Source organism: Harpegnathos saltator, unplaced genomic scaffold, assembly GCF_003227715.2.
Source record: "Harpegnathos saltator strain DR-91 unplaced genomic scaffold, Hsal_v8.6 scaffold556, whole genome shotgun sequence".
Lineage (NCBI taxonomy): Eukaryota > Metazoa > Arthropoda > Insecta > Hymenoptera > Formicidae > Harpegnathos > Harpegnathos saltator.
Genome location: NW_020230378.1, coordinates 870,001 through 895,191, shown reverse-complemented (window position 1 = coordinate 895,191; position 25,191 = coordinate 870,001). Strand labels below are relative to the sequence as shown.

General features: G+C 39.5%; 3 protein-coding genes across 3 annotated transcripts; 2 read left to right on the top strand and 1 right to left on the bottom strand.

The window, feature by feature from the left end:
* Positions 1-2,424: 2,424 nt before the first annotated feature.
* On the top strand, positions 2,425-2,859 carry LOC112589604 (uncharacterized). The gene has a single exon (XM_025303570.1). The coding sequence runs from the start codon at positions 2,425-2,427 to the stop codon at positions 2,857-2,859; it is 435 nt and encodes a 144-aa protein (XP_025159355.1).
* Positions 2,860-2,969: 110 nt separating this feature from the next.
* On the top strand, positions 2,970-3,407 carry LOC112589603 (uncharacterized). The gene is made up of 2 exons (XM_025303569.1): positions 2,970-3,110; positions 3,198-3,407. Exons 1-2 carry the CDS (start codon positions 2,970-2,972, stop codon positions 3,405-3,407), a joined length of 351 nt encoding a protein of 116 aa, XP_025159354.1.
* A 118-nt stretch (positions 3,408-3,525) lies between these two features.
* LOC112589602 (uncharacterized) lies at positions 3,526-6,370 on the bottom strand. The gene is made up of 2 exons (XM_025303568.1): positions 5,431-6,370; positions 3,526-5,298 (listed from the first exon to the last, which is right to left on the bottom strand). Exons 1-2 carry the CDS (start codon positions 6,074-6,076, stop codon positions 3,569-3,571), a joined length of 2,376 nt encoding a protein of 791 aa, XP_025159353.1. The 5' UTR covers positions 6,077-6,370; the 3' UTR covers positions 3,526-3,568.
* Positions 6,371-25,191: the final 18,821 nt, after the last annotated feature.

Below are 25,191 nucleotides of genomic sequence, written 5' to 3'. Positions count from 1 at the left end.
CGCAAAATCGATACTCGGTAACAAGGGACACAAATATAAACATATAATCGCGCCCCTAGTATCACATGCGTCGAGCGATAAAGTGGCCGGAAAAGGTGCATTATATGCATCTCAAGCTATGATGAACATAAATGACAACAATATCGATTACGTGCATTGGGATGATCCCAACGAGCTGGTGGATCGTTTGCGATTGCTTGACGCTTCGCGCCAAGTCGGCAACAACGCTCATGACAACGAAATTTTATCGATTATCGAAGAACTCCGCGAAGCTGGTATTATAAATTAAACAGCGCTGCACTGACACGAGTCAGTCAGTCAGTCAATCGTCAGCCAGTCGAGAGCATCGACATAGCTTGCTCCGAAATGTCGACGCATAAGTTTGGAGTATTGCCAGACAGCAATAGTTCTCCGATCGAAGCGCATCAATGGAATGAACATGTTGAAGATTACATACATGAAAATGCTCTTTGTTTAAACGCTGCCAAAGTTTTCGACGCAAAGTCGCGCAAGATACAACATGTAGCGCAACCTGAAGCCGACAGTGACGTTGCAACCAAACAATACGTGGAAGAATGTGTTGCAGGTGTCAGATATCATTTAAACAACGTTGCAACCAAACGATATGTACATGAAAATGCCCTTTGTCTAACCGCCAATAGTAAAGGTCGTGATGGCAAATGTTTCGATGCAAAAATGCATGCGATACATAATGTACCGCAGCCGGAAGCCTTCAATGACGCTGCGCACAAATATTATGTGGATGAGAGTATAAAGTCTGTAAAACTTATGTTGCATGAAAGTAACGTTGAGAAGAAACAGTATATCGATGAGAATATAAATGCTGTAAAGCTTCTACTGCATGAGAGTAACGTTGAGATGAAGCAGTATGTAGATGAGAATGTTAAAAAATTGAAGGATTGGCTGGAAGACTACCGGAGAAAAAACATACAGAGCATAAATAGCATTCATGAGAACATAGACCAAATTTTAGACTGGACACGCTCAGAGATAAAGAAATCAGCGGAAATATAAAAGTAGAATATATTTTTACCTGTGTGTCCCCTTCGCTTTCGAACTCGAAAAGTTAAGTTGGGTTTTGTTACAACGAATTGTAGATCGCAGGGGAGAGAAAAGAGGTGGGGAGAAAGGAATATACAACATTTTTATAAAATAAATTCACATTTTATTTTTGAAGTTACATTCGTAGTTTTGCAAACACTCGTAGCATTCTGCGTTTGTTATAATCTCGTGTATAATTTCATTTAAATGAATCGTAGTCAATTCACGGAATACAATATTAAAATATGTGTCTAAAAATTGTAAATTTTTCATTTGCCGTCGTACATTTTCCTCGATTTCGCGATATTTATCAACGAGCGTCCGTTTTACGAAATCTTCGTTTACACCTTCCTTCGTGAGATTAAGTTCTATTTCGCCTACTAAAATATATTTGCAATTACTCACAAGAGCGGCAACCGCTTGTAAATGTTCGTATCTAGCATCGATACATTTTGTGACAGTTTGCAGACCATCGAAAGATGTCTTCTGCATTATAATATTCTCCGTATACAGCTTATGCTTCTTCAGCGGCGGTTGCTTCAGATGCGTAGACTCCTCCGATGTCTTCTTCGCAGGTCCGCTCTCGTCCAGCATTTTCCCTCGCTGACTCACCATTACAGCTCGTGCACCGTACGCTGAGGTAAAGTTGATGCTGATATTGTTGATGATGATAGGGGTTGGTGTATTCTTATTTTCCCCACACAAATAAGAATTTGCAGAGGGTATAATATCTTTAAACTTCTCCCACGTATTCAAATCAAGGAGAATTCCTGAAGACGTGTTCCCCATGATCCTGATCGTTGGCTCAAATGGACCCATGTCGTACGTGGTGCGCAATCCAACCTGCATCCTCTTAGTGTCCGAATTGTTGAGCGCGTACGTCGTACATAGAAGCATGTTACGGACGTTTCCCACTTTTGTAGAGAGACTGCTCGTCTTCTTCGACGTCTTCTTGAGAGCGGTGTCCACGTTAGCGCCGAACATTTTTCTTCCAAGAACTTGTTAATAACTTGTAAAGAACTTGTAATAACGAGAACTAGCTATGCTGCAAGTAGGAGCAACGAAGCTTGAATGCTTCGCCAGTCTCAACACCGTATGTCTTTCCCCGTAGAGAATAGAGAAAGTAGTGGGGATGGTGATGCGCAGACGTAAAAGGTCTACAATTACTTATCTTTTTCAAAATGATAAGATATAGTTTTTATATTTACTTAGAATGGAGAGATAGACTACCGTATCAATACCATAATTTTAGACTGGACACGCTCAGAGATAAAGAAATCAGGGGAAATTTAAAAGTAGAATATTACAGTTAAATTGACATATAGTATCAACATAGCGAGAGACGGATCATCACAAGCTGCAATGGCGAAGCAATCATCAAAATTTAACAAAAAGAAGAAAAGTTCAGAGAAGCAGCTCATCGGTAACGAAAAGCATCGGTTGGTGGAGGAGTTGCACGCTCCAGCGAGAAGATATTTTCCCCGTAGACGCGTCATAGTACGCGGATATGATGATCTTTGGCAAGCTGACTTGGTAGAGATGCGTCCTTACTCGCGATTCAATAGAGGCTACCACTATATACTCACTATTATCGATGTGTTGAGCAAATATGCGTGGGCTGTACCGATGAAGAGCAAGAGCGGTAAAGAAGCAGTGGCAGTGTTCGCCAGGATATTTCAAGAATCTGGAAGATGTCCAAAAAATTTGCAAACGGACCAGGGAAAAGAATTTTATAATGCGGATTTGCAGAAACTCCTTAAAAAACACAGTATCAATCATTATTCTACGTATCGGTAATGAAGGCATCTGTTGTGGAACGATTCAACCGCACGTTAAAGAACGACATGTGAAAAATGTTTACGTTGAATGGAACATACAAATGGATCGACTCGTTACCACACCTTATCATGGAGTACAACACACGGAAACATCGAACTATCGGCATGCGTCCTATCGATGTGACACCCGAAATCGCTGATAAGCTCCTACACACAGTCTACAACAACGTAAAGATCGCTGCGCCTGCGAGATTCAAAGTGGGGGATCTGGTACGCGTGAGCAAGTTCAAAACCATCTTTGAAAAAGGCTATACACCGAATTGGACAACCGAAGTGTTTAAAATCGTCAAAGTGCAGACAACTAATCCAGCGACCTATCTGCTCGAGGATTCTCGCGGAAAGTCTATTGCTGGAGGATTTTACGAATACGAACTGCATCGCGCTGCTAATCCTGACGTTTATCTCGTGGAAAAGGTGTTGCGAAAAAGCGGCGACAAGGTTTTAGTGAAATGGTTGGGATTTGATAATTCGCACAACTCTTGGATATACAAAGAAAATGTATTGTAACCAATTCTTTGTTATAAACACTTTTTTATTACAATATCCTAAACAGCTTGTAATAAACCATCTTTTATTATAGTTAACAATATTTCTTACAAACAAATATATATACAATGATCGCTTTTCATTTTACAATATACATGTATGCACAATGATCGCTTTTTAGTTTACAATTGTATCCTGTAATGTCCCCATGGTAAAGTGTCTGTTGAGTTCGGTACGATATACCGCTTGTCACCATACGGACTCAGAGCAGTTTTCAGTTCGGACACGGTGTAGACTTTGTGCATTTTGGATCGTATGCATGACTGACGACGTTGCTTTTCGACCTCATCTCTCAGACACTGCATATAATCATCAAACGTTATAGTTCGCGCTACGACATTGGTCTTCACACCTTTCGCCTTCTTCGTGTCATTTTTGCTGTCTACCTTTAGCGCGTACATCTTTGCTCTGAGCCCGACGAATTCCGTCATAATCGCTCCGTCATTTTCATCTTTCATCAGACCTGGTACCTTTTTGTTGACAAGCGGTATACCGTACGCATTATCAGCGGGATAATCACTCGTATCAAACTTAGAAATATCACGTTTCATGTGCTCGAAAATATCATCACATTGCATATGGTAGATTAAACTGTCAGTATCGATGTACATTACTTTACATCTGTTCTGATACAGAGGAGACATGTACTCGTGATGAAATTCGTACAAGCAGATCTTGGATATGTCAAGGATACACATACCCACATAGATCGGCTTGTTGAATTTCACCTCAAGTTTACGTAGCTCAATGGCGATTAAATTTTCCGAAAAGACACTTCTGCTATGAAAATTTGGTCTCGCAATCATTGCCTCAGCACCGTATCGTCCATCCCATTTTGTCAATAGTTTTACGTCTACGTGATTGCGAACGTTTTCCATAGTTTTACCGAACACCGCGTTGTTCATCAATTTGTACAAACTTTTCTCGAAATCGTTTGTCGCGCGTGTTCTAAACTGCGTATTCAGTTCGATATAATCGCGGAGCCATGGAGATTGAGCAAATTTGAGTATGCGGTGTATCTTTCCAATACGAAGACCGTGACGCGTGCACTGCTGCAGGTTGCGATAATGAATCACATAACGCTGCTTATCGCATAAGGTTGCGAGAAGCTTGTCCTGCTTTTTGTTTGGCGGTTTGCCCCGCGTCGGACAGAACGGTAGGTCAGTGTGCGCGTCGTGCAGATGTTGCTGATACTCTAAGTCAATCTCCAGAATGTAACCTATAGATGAATCTAGTGCGATTGATGATACGTCGAAATTCGATACATCATCGACCCATCGAAATTCGGCGTATGGCAACTGTTGACACATTGCCCAACCATACAAGTTATTTACATCGAAGTACATCAAATATGATGATGGTTGCAATGGATCGTAAGACTGCATGTACTTGTTATTGGCTTTTGCATATCTACCGGAACATTGACTGAGGCCACCGCGAATACCGCGCTCGATGAACATGACCATATCGATATCAGTGAGCAGTTCGAAATTAACGCCCGTATGCTTCAACATAGCATCCCACGTAAAACCAGGCAAAGTGTAATACGCGGGATCTAACCCATAACTTTTGATACAACTATTGGGGAAATTTTCAAAAATATCGGCCAGCAACAAGACAGCAATCTTCAGATACAAGTTGCTATATTCACCTAAGGTTTGAATGGCGAACCGTTGCCAGATGTTCGTGGCGTGCGCGTAATCGCTCTCAGATACCGTGTCACCCGTCAACGAACTGTAAAATGACTCGCGCGGCGGTAAACACCGATCCTGCAGTTTGTCCGCGCAATCAAGGTATTCGTACGGAAAGACCCCCTTTCGCGTCAATAAATCAAAATCCTTGTCGGACAAATCTGAAAATTCGGACCGAACAATTTTTAATTTGTCGTTGTCGAGAAAAGACGCCAATTTATCGAGACTACTACTGAGAAATTTGTACGAATCGATGAACCGCAATTGTATACAATTTTTCCATTTATTCTTACTATCCATCATGTTTCCTACAGTCTTTGTAAATGAAATATATTTCTCTTTGGTTATCGGTAGTACAGTGATTGAACCTTCGAACGCGGTTGCTATATCTTTGATGATAAAGTGTGAATCATAACCGGATAAGTTGTGAAAGACCATGCAATAACTGTCTTGATAATTTAGATTGCAATTGGAATGCGCGGGACCTCTGTACCGTCCAGTCAGGTGGCAATGATCGGGCACGCGTGTATCATCCTTTGCGAATGATTTCTCGCACACATGGCACAGCATAGCGTTTTGAAATGTCTCCCACTGTTCTTTCGACAAAGTTTCCATGGGGACATTTGCGGACAAAATATCCTTTACACGATGTGCCAGTTCTTCAAGTTCTTTGACAAACCATGAGATGCAATCCCGATCGCGACGACATCGATACGCGGATAATGACTCGTCGTAGGAACATCGAACGTAATATGCTATACTAAATACGCTATGATGTTGATACGCATACGAACTCGTTTGTTCTTCCCTCGGTGTCTTCTCCAGGATGCATTCCAAGTCGGCGTAAACTATAAACGGGATCCGCTCCTTCCTGCAGTAGTTGGTGAAGCTGAGCCATTTGTTGTCATCGTTTGGCAAGATGATGGCACAGTTATTCATTTTTTGACAGTCGACGGTATGGTTCTCCAGCTTCTCGCTCGAGCTGAAGTAATGTAGACATCTGGAAAAACATTATTTGTTATTAGTATATGTCACATTATACATTGCGTTCTTTGTGTATACTTACCGGTCGCAAATATGTTTTTTGTGTTCCTTTTTGCTCAGTTGTGAGCTGACGAGTCGGGACAAATTCTTGATCCACGCGAAGTGCCCAGCGTTATCATCATCTCGCGGATCTGGGATATGCAGCAGGTTGACATGCTTCTCCATTTTCTGTTCCGTAAGACGTATAGGTGCGACCACGTTCCCTTCTTTCTTTGTCGCGTTGTCATATCTCTTCTCCACACTATAAATGTTGACCGAGATATCGTTCAACCGTTCGAACTTTTTAATTTGATTTATGCGCATTGGAAATTCAATGTCCTGCATATTCAAAACCGATGTATAGTGTGGGTACGAAGATTGACGATCTGCGTGTTTGTCGGCTGGACATAACGCTGCAACCACTGCCCATGCGAAACATGCATTGTTCATAGATTGCACGTTAATTATAATGTATATTATATTGCCCGCTTCATTTTTATTTCGCGCGGTAACTCGATATGACATCCCGAATGTAATGGATTGTACTTGTTAACATTAACGGTCAGATTGAGTATGCGCGAGAGTGCCCAGCCGCTATCTCGTTCCTGAAATTCTTCCATGGACGCTAAGGTGGGTTCGATAACACGCATCGCGAACCAATTGTCTAGATCGGATGTGAAAAAAAGTTCAACGTTCCTCGTATTAATGCTCTTGTTCGCGCGTTTATCACCTGCCACAAATTCACCGTTGAACACAGTATTCACTTTTATGCTACCATGTCTCTTCATAACGCTTCGCACATGTTCGAGCACGATATTCTTCACATCTTGGAGAAATCGAAGAGGGTCGATATAGTCTGTATTTACAATCGCCCCGGTTGATATGCGACTATTGAACGCTGTATCGATTTCTCGCCAAACAAGTGTCGAATGTCCGGCTCCTGCGTATACAAAACGTCTGCGCAAAGTATTTTTTAAACCCTCGAGTTGCGCTATACGAGCAACCATCGAGTGCGCTGAACCAACCGATAGTCGTGGTTGTTTGGCTCGGCTATGCTGTTCCAACGACTCGAGACACTCGTCGCACTTTTGTTCCCATGCGAGGTATTCGTCTAGCGAGCCTAATTGAGCGACCTGGTTCTGCAGTTCACGTTCTACGGTTGATAATGATGATAATGATGATTCTGCCATTTTTCTAGCAAAACGTTGTAAACACACTGTAACTGCGCACTCTGCTCGTCTTCGACTAAACTATAGAATATTCTACTTTGAACATTTTATAACCCTTAACTCTTTCACAAATGCCATTATTAAAATTCGAGAAACTTCCTCGATGAACTATTAAACACATTCCTGAGTCTTAAACTCATATCAACTCGTTGTGGACTTTGCCTAAGTGCATGCCTTTCTTTATCTGATACAATAATAGACTTATAGACCTATGATTGGTATCAGCAGTCTGGCGTCCACTCAGTTTGTCTTCGACTAAATTATAGAATGTTCTGATTTGAACTTTTTTATAGCTCTTCTGTCTTCCACATGCGCACACACACGCACACACACATATCGTTATTACATTCTTCCTGCTTCTTTTTATCTTGTATAGTGTATTGGATGAAGTTTTTATACCGTATATAAGAATTCTGTTTTAAATATGTCATATTAGTACATACATATTGGACACAGATTACATGGTGTTATTTGGTAGACGGGGTTTCTACAGTTTGAACAAAATACACCATCAATCACATCGTGTCTTTCGGTGATGTGTTTGCGCACTGCAAATATTTCTGTAACTGTATCGCGAACGCCATCAACAAAATATGATGTGCAGAACCGTAAATTGTCTCCAGAATTATATGAAAAATAAATGCAACACACTTTTGTTTGGCCACTCAAAGTATTAATTTCTGAAACTTCTAATTTCTTCACTTTTTCATTCACTAATTGATTACTATTGTCACTATCATAATTACTATCATCCGTGAGTATATGATTTATATCTTCTTCGTCTTCTATTTCTTCGTCTTCTACTTCTTCGTCTTCTATTTCTTCGTTTTCTATTTCTTCATCTTCTACTTCTTCATGTTCTATGTTTTCACGATCCATACTGAAAGAGCTCTGACTGGTAAATACACACAAAATTAAATCTGTATGTTTCACTTTTGCCACTCTTCTCGTTATTATAACTCCCGGAAAAACCTAGCCAAAATAGTCATATCTTTACATGATGCAGCACTAAATGCTTCACAGACATCCTATGATAAGATATGCATACACTTTTTTATCTGATACCACAATAGTACTTGTAGACCTACGATTTGGTATCAGCAGTCTGGGAGGTCGACCGCTGACAAAAATATTTTGGTCAAAATGTGATATTATAATACACAGCACCATTATATTGCAGCGTTTACAAATTGTAATAAAAGTATAAATAAATTACTTTGTTATATATTATGATACATCTTTTTTACTTTAGACCAGATCCTTTCTTCCAACTTCCCCTTATCCCCTTTCTTAGGATTTTTATGTTAATTATGTTAATTATATTGATAAAAATACCTATAGATGATTGATAGACGTTCGATAGACGTTCGTGAGACGTTCGTGAGACGTTCAATAGACGTTCGAGAGACGTTGGAGAGATGTTCGATATGTAACTATTTCGGTCAAAACATACTAGTTATTTTATATAAACACTGTATATAATTTCAGTTCTCTGTATATTATTTCAGTTTGATAATTACGAGGGGACATTTAAAACACATTATATGACATTTTTTCTCGTGACGTATGCATGACATCACGGTCACCATCTTGTGTGACGTCCCACCACATTTTTTTTCTCGTGACGTATGCGTGACGCCCACCATGAGTTCCCCTTCCCCCGCGCGACGTCATACCCCGCGCCCTGAGTTCCCCGCTTCCCCCGCGCCCCCCTCAGCGCTTCTGGGTTAGAACCGGCCTAGCTATTCTACTGCGTTGAATTTTTGAAATCTCTGGGATTCATCGTACGAAACGATTGAGAAAGATGATTGACATTTTGAAAATTGAAAGTGAACCGGTCTTTGATGAGCGCATCATCAAGATCGAGACACATACGTACAACCCATACGCTAATACAACGTTTGGATATAGCGACGAGATACGAATACCCATACAGCAGCAGGATTTATACATATTGCCATGCGAGAGTTATCTCTATGTCGAGGGGAAGGTGACGAAACAAGTTGCAGTCGATGGTGCAAGTGTAACGTTGGGATATAATTGCGTTGCATTCATGTTTGATGAGATTCGTTATGAACTGGATGGTGTGGAGATTGATCGTAACAGAAACGTGGGAATAACTTCAACGCTCAAAAACTATGTATCGATGTCTTCGGACGAAAATGCTGTCATGAAAAATGCTGCGTGGGATGCGACTGACACTATTTCGCCGGATGGATACTTCAACTTTTGCGTACCACTCAGCGTGTTGCTAGGATTCTGTGAAGACTACAAGCGTATCGTGATTAACGCGCGTCACGAATTGATTCTATTACAATCGCGCAGCGACAACAACAGTCTACAAGGATCTTCAGCGCTGGATCCTAAGATTGAGCTATTCAAGATACAATGGCGAATGCCTCACGTAATCTTGAACGATATCAATAAACTTTCCATGCTGAAAACTTTGGAGAACGGACGATACCTGAGTATGAGTTTCCGCTCGTGGGATCTGTATGAATTTCTTCTACTGCAAAGCACGACCAAACATCTGTGGACCATCAAAACTGCTACTAATCTGGAGAAGCCTCGATACGTTATTTTTGAGCTGCAGACTGGTCGGAAGAATGTAATGTCGGAAAATATAGCTCGTTTCGATGACTGCAAATTGATCAATGTGAAGCTCTATTTGAATTCAGAGTGTTATCCGTACGATGACATGAATTTAGACTTTGCAAAAAATAAATGCGCCATACTTTACGATATGCATAGACATTTTCGTAAATCGTATTATGGATGCGACAGTGCTGAGGTATGGTTAGCAATTACCGACTTTCGGCGGCTAGGTCTTTCGTGGTTATCGATTGTTCGCATCAAAATGAGTCCGTCAAGAGTGCCACTGTGGATGTGCGGATAGAATTTGAGTGTAAGGAGAATATACCGGTGAATACTACCGCATATTGTCTCATCCTGCATGATCGTGTAGTTGAATACAGCCCGCTAACCAACATAGTGCGCAAACTCAACTAACATCAGAAAGTATGTACGAGAAAAGTATAATACACGAAACAAAGTGCTATAAACGGCATTTCTCTCCTGGACGTGTCGAAGAATATTTCGTCATGGATGCTCCGACATTTGTCGACTTGCAAGGATTCATGGAGAGAGATTTATTGTAAAAGAAGCGGCGATACTGAAGAACGGCACTATTCTTTCGCATCTTCACGAGTCCGATGCCATGGCATCTGCTCACAAGATCGGACAAATCGAGGGCCTACTGGTTAACTGCTAATCATCATGGATTACGATGGGAAGATGGAACCGTCAAATACTGCAGAGCTAAACATCTGGTTACTGCAGCTGTGGCGGGTGATATGTATAACAAACTTGAAGACGATGTATCTCAATTTGTGTATGTGAAAGGACATGAGAAGCGGAAATGGTTGTTACAACTTCTGGATGACAATGCGAGAAGCAGCGTGATCATTAAGACCATGGACATCGATTACGACGATATGCCTTCCCTGCAAAAATTGAATAATACTTTTCGATGTAATAATCATATGAAAAATTGTGCATTACAGAATGTACTAAATATTTTCAATTGGTGGTCTCGAAGAAAATTGTATGACACTATATAATAAATCTAATAATCATTATTTCAAATGTGCAGATGTTTCTTTCTCTTATCCCCTTTCTTAGAATTTTATATGGTAATTGCGTTGATAAAAATACTTCTTTATTTGCGGTATGATGCTTATTAGACGTTCGAGAGATGTTCGATTGACGTTCAATAGATGTTCGATAGACGTTCGATAGACGTTCGATAGACGTTCGATAGACGTTCGATAGACGTTCGATAGACGTTCGATATGGCGCAGTAAACGAAGGGCTAAGGGGATTTGAGTCTGACCTAGTTCCGACTTATTTTTTCGCTCATGACGTCATAATGCCCACTCTAAGAACCTTCACTAGACGTCTAATAGCAACAGGCGACGGTGGTCTAGGAGCTTTGGAGCATTGGGTAGTAACCGCGGGGCCCGAGTTCGAGTCTAGCAGTATCTCGACAGTTTTTCTCTCGTGACGTCATCATGCCTACTTTACTTAGACGTCTAATAGCAACAGGCGACGGTGGTTAGGAGCTTTGGAGCATTGGTTTAGTAACCGCGAGCGTTCGGGTTCGATTCTACCTGCATCCCAATACATTTTTTTTCTCGTGACGTATACGTGACGTCACGGTCGCTATCTTGCGTGACGTCTCACCATGAGTTCCCTTCCCCGCGCGACGTCATACCCCGCACCCTGAATTCCCCGCTTCCCCGCATCCCCCTCAGCGCTTCAGGGTTAGAACCGGCCTTACTATTCTACTGACGCGTTAAGTCTTTTTATGAATTTTGCCATATTTCTATACGAACGAACGATTGCATACTCTTATTAACAGCGAACGATAGATTACGACAGAAAATAATTAGATTGTCTGCACACTCTATCGGTTTTCATCGCTTTCACTCTTTCCATTCTTTTTTATCACACACTGCTTATAACTGTTCTAATAACTAGAGCTATTTTTGCTCTCTTATTAAGTAATCGTAATTGTAATCGCGAACGTTTAGCGACATCGGCGCGAGTTTCGGTGCGGTATGTGTGTCCCAAATCATCCACACTCATTTATGTGTTAATTTAACACAAAGCGATTATGTAAAAAAGTAACACATATAATATGTAAAAAATTAACATTTGAATGTCAGGAATCATAGTTTGTGTTAAACATACGTATAATGTTGTATTAACTAAAATAAATGCATTTATTGGGTGAGTGCAAAAGTTCGTGCGGAGTTTGTGAGTAAAAGTCACACAGTGATTAGGCAAACAAAAATCTTTATTCAATCAATGATATATTCTCCATCGTTTTCTATAATCTTTTCCCAACGTTCTGGCAGCATACGGATGCCTCGATCATAAAAACTGCGCGGTTTAGATTCGAAGAACGAAGAGACGCCGTTTTTTAAGGCCTCCAAAGAGTCAAAGTTTTTTCCATTTAAATAATTTTGCAATGACCGGAACAAGTGATAGTCAGATGGTGCGATATCAGGAGAATATGGTGGATGCGTTAAGACATCCCATTTCAGGCTCTTCAGTTTGCGCAGCGTCTTTTTCGAAACGTGTGGTCTGGCATTGTCGCAAAGACGACTCCCTTGCGATTTGACAAAATCGGACGTTTCTCTTTTATTCCTCGATTCAGATTGGTTAATTGGCGACAGTACTTGTCCGAATCAATCGTTTCGCCAGCGGGGAGAAGCTCGAAATAGATTATGCCCTTGCAATCCCACCAAACAGAGAGCATCACCTTCATCGGGTGCAAACTGGCCTTTGGCATTGCGTCACCATGCTCACCTGATTGTTTCCATGTCCGTTTGCGCTGAACATTGTTGTAGAGGACCCATTTCTCATCGCCCGTCACTAGTCGATCCAAAAACGACTCGTTATTGAGCCGCCCGAGTAAAGAAACGGCTGCAGAAATTCGCTTGATTTTGTTCTTCTCGATCAGAAAATGGGACACCCATATATCGAGCTTCAAATCGAATCCCATCCTTTTTAAACGCCGAAAAGCGGTTGATCGGTCAACGTTTAGTGCTGTAGCAACTTCTTCTGTTGAAATTCGCGGATTATTGAGCACTAAAGTACGCAAAACATCGTCATCAATGTCAGAAGGTCGACCAGAGCGTGGCTCGTCTTCAAGGTTAAATTCTCCACGCCGAAATTTAGCAAACCATTTTTCCACAGTTCGTTTAGCTGGTGTTTCATCCTGATAAACATCCTGAATGTTTTTTACGGCTGCGGCAACGATTATTCCCTTCCGAAACTCGTAAAGCATAACATGCCGTAAATGCACCTTATCGATACTCATTTTTAAAGTGATATTTCTCGAAGCAGTTTGTATGAAAACAAATGATTTTTTTTTTAATAACAGCTGAAGACGTCACCTTTCCAACGTTATATAATATGTAGATGGAAGTATTAATGACAACACTTTACGACTCTTATAACTCCATCTATTGAAACTCCGCACGAACTTTTGCACTCACCCAATACATATAAATTGTATTATTTTAACACTTGGAAATAGTTAATCTTAATGTAACAAGGAAAGTCTAAGTAACACTACGATGATATGTTAAATTAACACAGCACTATGTAAAAAATTTAACACAAAACTTTCAACACACAAAAAATTTTAACACAAGTACGAAACGTTTTTTACTGTGTAGGAGAATCTCGTAGTTCTCTATCGTATAAGTACGAAAGGAAATACATCGTTGTCAATCGTGTGATAAATTAAAAGTTGTACGCATTACTAAAGAACTGAATTTAATATTTTTTTCCTTTCTACTAAACGTTTTGAATTTCTTACATATGCTATCATTTCGTTTGCATAAAGTAGGAGAAAAAATAACAAATTTGACAACGATAGGTTTCCTTTCGTACGTATGCGATAGAGAACTACAAGTTTCATCTATCGTTTATGCACCCATTGATTACGACAGATTTTCAGTGATCTATTCATAATAGAGTCCAATAAAACGATAGGACGCGTAAAGTCTCTGTATAAATTCTATCATATTTCGATACGAACGAACGATTGAATACTCTTCTAATAGCGAACGATAGATTACGACAGAAAATAATTAAATTGTCTGCACACGCTATCGGTTTTCATCGCTTTCACTCTTTCCATTCTTTTTTATCACACATTGCTTATAACTGTTTCAATAATTGGAGCTATTTTTGCTCTCTTATTAAGTAATCGTAATTGTAATCGCGAACGTTCGCGGCTCGGCGACATCGTTGCGAGTTTCGGTGCGGTGCGGAGCGGTGCGGCAAGACGTAGGAGGAGAAGTCTCGCAAGCGCGGGCAGTGGTCTGTTGTTTCTCCCCTCGCCGCGCGCCGGTGTCTACTTATGGGTAGAGTGGGCCGGCCTGAAGCTCGGGCGGCTCGACTCTTACACATCTCGGCGGACGCTATTACTGGACGTTTTTAATTAATTTCTCGAAAACTATTACGATTATCGCAAAACGGTATGGGACTTTTATGCTCATCTCAAGCCGTGCTAGGCCTCCACGAATTTTGTATATGTTGCTGCGGAATACCCTGTATATGTGTTTATCGATTTAACTATATATAAGGAACACACATATACAGGGTGTCTGATAGCTGATCATGCAGACGAAAGTTGGAGATAGATTAGGTGTAGCCGAGAAGAAAAGTCATGTACTATAATGTCAAATTGGCAATAGTTACCGAGTTATTAATTAAAACATGTGAGCCAACGAGCGCGTAGAGAGCGGAGGGCGGCCGCAGTAAGCACGCAGACATTTGATACAGGCGGAGTCAGCGAGTGGCAGTAGGCGAGCGCGCGCGGCGAGAGGCAACGTAAACAACAAGAGGCGAACGCGCGCGACGAGGAGCGAGCGAGCGCAAGCGACAAAAGACGAGCGAGCGCGACGAAGAGCGAGCGAGCGCGAACGACGAGGAGCGAGCGAGCTATAAAGAAAAAGCTGTAAAGAAAAAGCTCGCTCGCTCCTCGTCGCGCGCGATCGCCTTTTGTCGCTTACATTGCCTCTCGCCGCGCGCGCTCGCCTACCGCCACTCGCTGGCTCCGCCTGTATCAAATGTCTATGTGCTTACTGCGGTCGCCCTCCGCTCTCTACGCGCTCATTGGCTCACATGTTTTAATTAATAACTCGATAACTATTGGCAATTTGACATTGTGGTACATGACTTTTCTTCTCGGCTACACCCAATCTATCTCCAATTTTCGTCTGCATGATCAGCTATCAAACACCCTGTATATATGTATGTGTGTAATTTATTAATTTCCATGTTTACAGGCGCGCGCGCGCCACACACACACACACACACAGTGTTTGAAATCTATTTTTTCATGTGTAAAAATTTATTTTTTTATAAATTTTTATAAAATAAACTTTTTTATAAAATAGGACACACAAACACACAAAAGCGCACACATACGCGTACGCGTGCGCGCGCGCACAAACACACATACACACACACAACATACACACACACGCACATACGCACGCGCACACAGTCCCACACACGCGCGCACACACATACACACACAGTGTTTGAAACCTATTTTCTCATGCGTAAAAATTTATTTTCTTATAAATTTTTATAAAATAAACTTTTTTATAAAATAGAAAATTAATTTTTAATAAAACGTTTTTATAAAATAGAAAATAAATTTTTAATAAAATATTTATAATAAATATTTTAAATTATAATTTAATAATTTTTTTTATAATCTTCTTTTCCGATTCTTAGTGATGGCGATGGTGGTGGTAGCACTGGGGTATTGATGTTGCTGGTGCTGGTGGTATTGGTGGCAGTGATAATAGTACTAGTAGTGGTATTGTTGGTGGTGTCGGTGGCTGCAACTGTGGTAACGGTCTGGGCGGTTTGTACATTGTTGGAGGTGGTCGGTGCAACGGTGGCAGTGGTCTCAGCGATAGTTATTTCTTTAATTAAATTAAAAAGAAGGGATACATTAGAGAGAGGGGGAGAGGGGGAGAGGGAGGGGAGAGGGTAGGGAGAGGTGGAGGAATGGGGGAGGGAGGGAGGGAGAGAGAGTAAAAGAGAGGAGAGTGTGAGAGAGAGGAGAGTGTGAGAGAGAGGAGAATGTGAGAGAGAGGAGAGTGTGAGAGAAAGGAAAGTGTGAGAGAGAGAGAGAGAGGAGAGTGTGAGAGAGAGGAGAATGTGAGAGAGAGGAGAGTGTGAGAGAAAGGAAAGTGTGAGAGACAGAGAGGAGAGTGTGAGAGAGAGAGGAGAATGTGAGAGAGAGGAAAGTGTGAGGGAGAGAGCGAGAGAGAGAGAGAGAGGGGAGGGAGGGAGAGAATAAGAGAGAGGAGAGTGTGAAAGAGAGGAGAATGTGAGAGAGAGGAAAGTGTGAGGGAGAGAGCGAGAGAGAGAGAGAGGGGAGGGAGGTAGAGAGTAAGAGAGAGAAGAGTGTGAGAGAGAGTGTGAGAAAGAGAGAAAGGGAGAGAGTAAGAGAGGCGAGAGTCTGAGAGAGGCGAGAGTCTGAGAGAGAGGAAAGTATGAGAGAGAGAGAGAGAGAGAGAGAGAGAGAGAGAGAGAGAGAGAGAGAGAGAGAGAGAGAGAGAGAGAGAGAGAGAGAGAGAGAGAGAGAGAGAGAGAGAGAGAGAGGTGCGAGAGAGTGCGAGAGAGAGAATGAGAGAGAGAGAGAGAGAGAGAGAGAGAGAGAGAGAGAGAGAGAGAGAGAGAGAGAGAGAGGAGAGAGAGAGAGAGAGAGAGAGAGAGAGAGAGAGAGAGAGAGAGAGAGAGAGAGAGAGAGAGAGTAAGAGAGTAAGAGAGAGGAGAGAGAAGGGTTTGAGAGAGAGGAGACTATGAGAGAGAGAGTGTGAGAGTGAGAGAGAGAGAGAGAGAGAGAGAGAGAGAGAGAGAGAGAGAGAGAGAGAGAGAGAGAGAGAGAGAGAGAGAGAGTGTGTGTGTGATAGAGTGAGAAAGAGGGAGGACGACAGAGAGAGAAGGAGAGAAGGAGAGAGAGAGAATGAAGACGAGAGCGGTAGAGTGCGTGAAAAAGAAAAGTGAGAAGTTCAAGAGAACGACAAAGCGAAAGAGCAAAGGAATGTGAGAAGGAGAAAATGAAATAAGGATCAAGGAAATAGTAGAGCAAAAGTGCGAACAAGCAAGAAAGATCAAGAGAGTTAGCAGTGAGAAATTGTGAATATGGGGAAAACGTGAGTTCGAAAAACATGAATACAAAACAGCGAGAGAGAGTGTAGAGAGGACGAACAAGAGAGCAAAAGAAGAATAAAACGAAAGAGCGAAAGTATAAGTCATTGAAAAAGCAAGAAAATGAAAATGCGAGAGAGCGAGGACGCGAGAGAGTGGCGAAAGCGAGAAGACTAGAAAGTGAGAAAGCGAACGAGAGATAGAGAGAAAATCAAGAGTAGTAAATACTTAATAATTTTGCTGCTTTAATTCCAACAGTATCTGAAATCTCGGTGGCAGTGCTCGAGGTAGGCAACAAGTTTTGTCTTTCATAATTTTCCAAAATTTTCATTAATAGCAGATCTTCTTCGGTTATTATCTTTAAATGTAATGTAAGAAGATAATTTGATTATATGTAATACATTAAACATATACACATATATATCATTATATACGAGGGTGGTCCGATAAGTACTTAGCCTACAAAAGAAAAACGAAAATTTTGGAAAAGTGGCGATTTATTTCTCAACATAGTCTCCTTTTAGCTCGATATACTTGACCCAGCGATGCTCCAACTTCTTTAACCCGTCTGAAAAATACGTTTTCTCGAGGTCTGCAAAGTAGGCCTCCGTGGCGGCGATGACCTTCTCATTCGACTCAAATTTCTGCCCGGCGAGTGACTTTTTCAAGTTTGGAAACAAAAAGAAGTCGCACGGGGCCAAATCTAGAGAATACGATGGATGGGGCAGCAGCCCAATTCGACCAATTTGACCGTGGCGAGGGCGGAGGTGTGAGCCGGTGCGTTGTCATGGTGAAAGAGCACTTTTTTCTTCGCCAAATGGGGCCGTTTTTTCTGCAATTCGGCGTCGAATCGGCCCAATAATTCGGCATAGTACAGCCCTGTGACCATTTTGCCCTTCTCCAGGTAGTCGATGTAGATCACACCTTGTGAATCCCAGAAAACGGTGGCCATCACCTTTCCGGCCGATAGGACAGTCTTCGCCTTCTTCGGAGCACTTTCGCCGGGTGAAGTCCACTGTTTCGACTGTTCCTTGGTCTCTGGTGTGTACCAGTGGATCCATGTTTCGTCGACGGTCACGAAACGACGCAGAAACTCCTTCGGATTGCGCTTAAACAGCGTCAAACACTGCTCTGAAGTGGTCTCACGGTTGTGCTTGTTGTCCGGAGTGAGCAAACGCGGCACCCATCGCGCCGACAGCTTTCTCATGCCCAAAATTTCATGCAGGATATGACCCACGCGGTCTTTTGAGATGCCTACTGTCTCAGCTATCTCGCGCACCTTCAATCGGCGGTCTGCCAATACGAGATCGTGGATTTTTGTCATGTTATCCTCCGTGGTAGCCGTTTCCGGGGCACCTGGGCGTGGCTCATCAAAAACCGATGTGCGACCACGTTGAAACTCGTTAAACCAATTTTTGTCGGTCGTCATCGAAGGAGAAGAGTCACCGTACACAGCATCCAAGCGCTCTTTGATTTCGCTGCGCGATTTCCCTTCCAAAAACAAGAATCGAATCACCGACCGATATTGCTCTTTTTCCATTTTTCTAAAATCTGCGGACACGCCCGCTTCCACACGCGGTCAAAACAAAACTACGAGTCCGATTCGGCTGAAATTTCGACAGTAGCCGTCTACGAGAATGTACTACACGATAGTAAATTTCTCTTGCGATAGTGGCGCCATCGGACGGTGAGGCTAAGTACTTATCGGACCGCCCTCGTATTATTATATTATATATTATATATATTTACATCAGTTTGAAGTAATTCGTTGACCATGATAACTATTTTCGTCGTTGTTCAACGTCTCCGCAAACAGTTTTAAGGCAATTGACAATTTATGATTAATGACTATATTCGTGTATAAATAAGCGTTGTCATAAAACACGTTGTTTGTACATAAAACAATATCGCTTATAATCGATGTATCGTACATATTTTTATGAAAATTGCATATCAATATTCACTTTGAACAAATAACAAATAGATTTTCGGAATATTTGCTTTGTATTAAATAGTAAGCTAGTTTGGAATTTGATGCTTTGAATGCTTACTGATGTAGAAAATTGAATTTGGTGAGTGTATTATAACTTGATTTAAACCACATAGTATTGCTTTCGCCGCTCTCTTACGTCTGCGCTCTCTTGCGTTTTCACTTTCTCGCTTTTTTAATGACTTATTCTTTCGCTCTTTCATTTTCTTATTTTTTTCCTCTCTTGTTCATCCTCTCCACACTCTCTAAGTGGCTGCTGTGTGCTCCAAGAAAGAGGCTGCTGTGCGCCCCAAAAAAGTGGCTGCTGTACGCCCAGAACAACTCGCTGTTGTTTGCCAATATATATTAAATATTATATATAATCAAGAAACACGGTAGTGTATTATATACAAAATGTCTATAAAGACAGATCATCGTATACTTCTCTCCTCTACAAATAAAGATATAATTGTCCGAGGAGAATGGTTAACAGATATGCATATGGAACATTTCGGTTGTCTATTAGAAAATTGTTCCGACTATATACACGTTGAAACGTGGCGATTGCAATGTCTTGATACAATAACGCCTTTACCAATTTATAAAAAACATATACAAATATTACATAGTTCATCGAATCCATTTGATGGACATTGGGTATGTAGTTACTATAATACAAATACAATTTTTATTTATGATTCTTTAAATAAGAAGCAATTGCACAAACACCATGATCAATTTTTGAAACGATTATTTCCTACATATCCTTTCGTAATTAAGCCTGTAGAATTTCCTACTGTACAACAACAATCAAACATCAATGATTGTGGCGTTTTCGCTATAGCTTTTGCAGTTTCATTATTGTTCAAAATTAAACCCGAAGATATTAGATATGATTGCAATTTGATGCGACCACATTTGATAAAAATTTTAGAATCGAATACAGTTGAACATTTTCCTCAAGACTTACGATACGGTATTCCTAAAGAAGTGCTTTCATTATCAATTATAAAAGCAAAAGAAGCAAAAGCAACGTATCAACGTATAACGCGCAATAAAGAAACTGAGAAACAGAAATTAGAAAGGTTACAAAAGGCACGAGATTATAAAAATATTCGCAATCAAACTATAAAAATAATAAATTCTAATCATAGTAGTCAATTAAAAGTGCGACAAAATTATAAAAAACGAAAAAATTATAAAGAAAATATAGAAAAAATGCGCGCTAAAAAACGTTAACTATATCATGAAAACTATATAGAGGAACGTTGTAAAAAACGTGCACGTTATTGTAAAAAGCGGGAACAAGAAACACAAATTAGATTTTATAATAATTATCCTGAACGTAAAATATTTTATAATAGCAAATATTATAAAAAAACTAAATATCATTATATTATACATTAAGAAAATTAAAAACAGTTAAAAATATTATTAAAAAATATGATAAAATTCGTAGTTTCTTGAATTCTATAACAACTTTTGGTTCAACGGAAAATTATATTACAAATATTTCAAAAACTATTAATATTAAGTGTCATATAAAAAGAAGAATTGAAGCTGAAAATATAGTACGTTTGTGTATATGTATAGAAATGATCATATTAATAATATTTCAAAAATTTCGCGTTTACTTAAAAATAAATCAGAAGTATATTTGACTCTTGCAGACGAATTTTTCACATTTGATGAAAAAATTGACGCTTTATGTGGAAAGTCAAGACATACTAATTCATCTGAAAATTATTTTAGCGAATCTACGTATAATCAAATAATTTCATCTAAATGTTTGGTAACAAACGTAGAGGGACAAGTTATTAATGTATTACCTTTAATAACATCAAAAGCAAAAAAGTCATGGTTATGTAATGAATATTGTAAAATTGATTCATATATTATTGCACAATATCAAAAATTTCTAAAATCAATTAATTCCTGTACGTTGAAATATGTACCAAAATTAATAAAAAATATAAATAAATGTACGATAAAAATTTCAAATACAAAATTAGGACATGCACATAGTTGTTTTATTGACCCAACTGTTTGTAAAGCAATGTCTCTTCCAATACAATTATTATCGCCTCATTTCCCGAAGGTAAGATATATGAGACGTTTAATATATCAATTAACAAATAATTATCAAAAAATGTTAAATGAAATAGAGCATTATCTTCTGTTGATTTAAATACATTGAATAAAATTGCAAATTTAGTAAAAGAGAAAACAATAACATATAAAAATAAACAAAATATTATGAGTGATGATGATATTATTTCTACATATTCTTGTGCATTTAGTGCTCTGACTAAACGTTCAATAGATATACCTCGAAATGTTTGTATTTCATGTGAAAGACTTTGTTATAGAAGAAATGTTCGTGAAATTAACAAGCTTAAAATATTAATAAACAATTTACTTTGGAAAGATATAATAGCACATAGTGAAAAACAAAATATTAATATGCAATATATATGTATATCTATTGTTTAGAAAAAATTCGTAAAAATATAATGCCTGCATGTTGTGTTTTAAATGATCTTGTTGTATATGATGTACCTGAAATAATATCGTCTTTAAACACATTTGAAAAGATTCTTATACAAAGAGCTAAAGCATTTCAAACTGTTCTTAAAGCAGGTACTGTTAATAATAAAAAGTTGCCTCAAAGGCAAGTGATACAAAAGGTTAAAGGTAGAACATTTCATTTGCCAATTCCTTTACAGAAAACATTGGATCAAATATGTTCTAATACTGATCCAATAAATATGAAACATAAATTATATATTTTAATTAGAGGTATTCCAACTAAATCTAAAATTATTTGGGAAGATATAGTAAATGTCAAAAAAGTGTTTGAAGCATTAACATGGTTAAAAGAAAATAACCCATTGTATTCTCAAATTATATTACCAAATACACATAATGATTTTTATTTAAATAAATTAAATAATTCGAAGTTTGAAATACAGAAAGAAGATGATGATATTGACGTTGCTTTAGATAATGAAAATGTATCAATGTTAACTCAAGTTATTGATGAACATGATGGTTATTACGAACAATATATTGGGTGAGTGCAAAAGTTCGTGCGGAGTTTGTGAGTAAAAGTCACACAGTGATTAGGCAAACAAAAATCTTTATTCAATCAATGATATATTCTCCATCGTTTTCTATAATCTTTTCCCAACGTTCTGGCAGCATACGGATGCCTCGATCATAAAAACTGCGCGGTTTAGATTCGAAGAACGAAGAGATGCCGTTTTTTAAGGCCTCCAAAGAGTCAAAGTTTTTTCCATTTAAATAATTTTGCAATGACCGGAACAAGTAATAGTCAGATGGTGCGATATCAGGAGAATACGGTGGATGCGTTAAGACATCCCATTTCAGGCTCTTCAGTTTGCACAGCCCCTTTTTCGAAACGTGTGGTCTGGCGTTGTCGTGATGAAAGACGACTCCCTTGCGATTTGACAAAATCGGACGTTTCTCTTTTATTTCTCGATTCAGATTAGTTAATTGGCGACAGTACTTGTCCGAATAAATCGTTTCGCCAGCGAGGAGAAGCTCGAAATAGATTATGCCCTTGCAATCCCACCAAACAGAGAGCATCACCTTCATCGGGTGCAAACTGGCCTTTGGCATTGCGTCACCATGCTCACCTGATTGTTTCCATGTCCGTTTGCGCTGAACATTGTTGTAGAGGACCCATTTCTCATTGCCCGTCACTAGTCGATCCAAAAACGACTCGTTATTGAGCCGCCCGAGTAAAGAAACGGCTGCAGAAATTCTCTTGATTTTGTTCTTCTCGGTCAGCAAATGGGGCACCCATATATCGAGCTTCAAATCGAATCCCATCTTTTTTAAACGCCGAAAAGCGGTTGATCGGTCAACGTTTAGTGCTGTAGCAACTTCTTCTGTTGAAATTCGCGGATTATTGAATACTAAAGTATGCAAAACATCGTCATCAATGTTAGAAGGTCGACCAGAGCGTGGCTCGTCTTCAAGGTTAAATTCTCCGCGCCGAAATTTAGCAAACCATTTTTCCACAGTTCGTTTAGCTGGTGCTTCATCCTGACAAACATCCTGAATGTTTTTTACGGCTGCGACAACGTTTATTCCCTTCCGAAACTCGTAAAGCATAACATGCCGTAAATGCACCTTATCGATACTCATTTTTAAAGTGATATTTCTCGAAGCAGTTTGTATGAAAACAAATGATTTTTTTTTTAATAATAGCTGAAGACGTCACCTTTCCAACGTTATATAATATATAGATGGAAGTATTAATGACAACACTTTACGACGCTTATAACTCCATCTATTGAAACTCCGCACGAACTTTTGCACTCACCCAATATATATCCTCTATATGAAAAAAAAAGTAAATATTTCTGCGACAGCACTATATCAAGTGTTAAAAGTGAGGGATTTACCTTTAGATAATCGCGGAAAGAAATTAGATGTATTATGTTTTCCGGATTTATTTCCTTTTGGAATTAATGGACAACATGAAAATAGAAAGGTTAAATTACAAGATTACGAATTTATTAAACGTCGTTTAACTTCATGACATCCACAATATAGATTACATCAACAATATTTATTTTATTTACTAAATGATGCAAATGTACATCAATTAAGTCGTGGAATTTATCATAAAATGAATATAACCAATTCACGGGATTGTTACACAGCTGGAGAATATTTAGAAGCAATGTCTAAAGATTTGTTAGAATCTAATTTAAATACAATATTTGCTACTCTTCGAAATACAGAACAATATTAGCGTAAACCAAGAAGTGATTTGACTTGTATGACGCAACATTATGGACCTGCAACATGGTTCTTAACTTTACCAGGTATGTCGGTAATTACTTTCCGGTTTTTGTAACAGATGTCACTAGCCATAAGTATGCAATGTTATGATTTGATATATATGTCATTTTATTCTACTGACATTAACCTCAAAACTACACAAGTTACGTTCCGCCAAAATAACAGCGTTATAGATTAATAATTTTTTTAAAATGTCGAGTTTTATGCCTGAAAACGTGCATTTGCGGCACGCATTACTTTTCTTGTTTAATCAAAAGAAAAAAGCCGCTGAAAGTCATTGTTTGCTGGTAGAGACTTACGGTGAGTATGTTCCAACCATAAGAACATGTGAAACGTGGTTTCGACAATTCAAATGTAGTGATTTCAACGTTCAAGATAAAAAACGTCCTAGTAGGCCGAAAACGTTTGAAGATGCGGAATTGCAGGAGTTATTGGATGAAGACCCAACACAAACTCAAAAACAATTGGCAGAAAAGTTGAATGTGAGCCGAGTAGCAATTTGTGAACGATTACAAGCGATAGGAAAGATCCAAAAGATGGGAAGATGGGTGCCACATGAGTCGAATGACAGGCAATTGGAAAATCGAAAAATCGTCTGTGAAATGCTGCTTCAAAGGTATGAAAGGAAGTCATTTCTGCATCGAATAGTAACGGGTGATGAAAAATGGATTTATTTCGAAAATCCCAAGCAAAAAAAATCATAGTTATTACCTGGCGAAGGCGGCCCATCGACTGCAAGGCCAAATCGCTTTGATCGCAAGACCATGCTCTGTGTCTGGTGGGACCAGGTTGGTGTCGTATATTATGAACTGTTGAAACCTGGAGAAACAGTTAATACTGATCACTACCAACAACAAATGATCAATTTGAACTGTGCATTGATCGAAAAACGTCCACAATACGCTCAAAGACATGATAAGGTGATTTTGCAGCATGACAACGCGCCGTCTCATACAGCAAAACCAGTCAAAGAAGTATTAAAATCACTTGGATGGGAAGTTTTATCGCACCCGCCGTACTCTCCAGACCTGGCTCCATCCGACTACCACCTTTTCGCATCGATGGGGCACGCGCTTGCAGAGCAATACTTCGCCAATTTCGAAGAAGTTAAAAAATGGCTCGATGAATGGTTTAGCTCAAAGGAGAAACAGTTCTTTTGGAATGGCATCCATAAATTGCCTGAGAGATGGGCAAAATGTATAGAAACAAATGGCCAATACTTTGAATAAATATATTTTAACTAT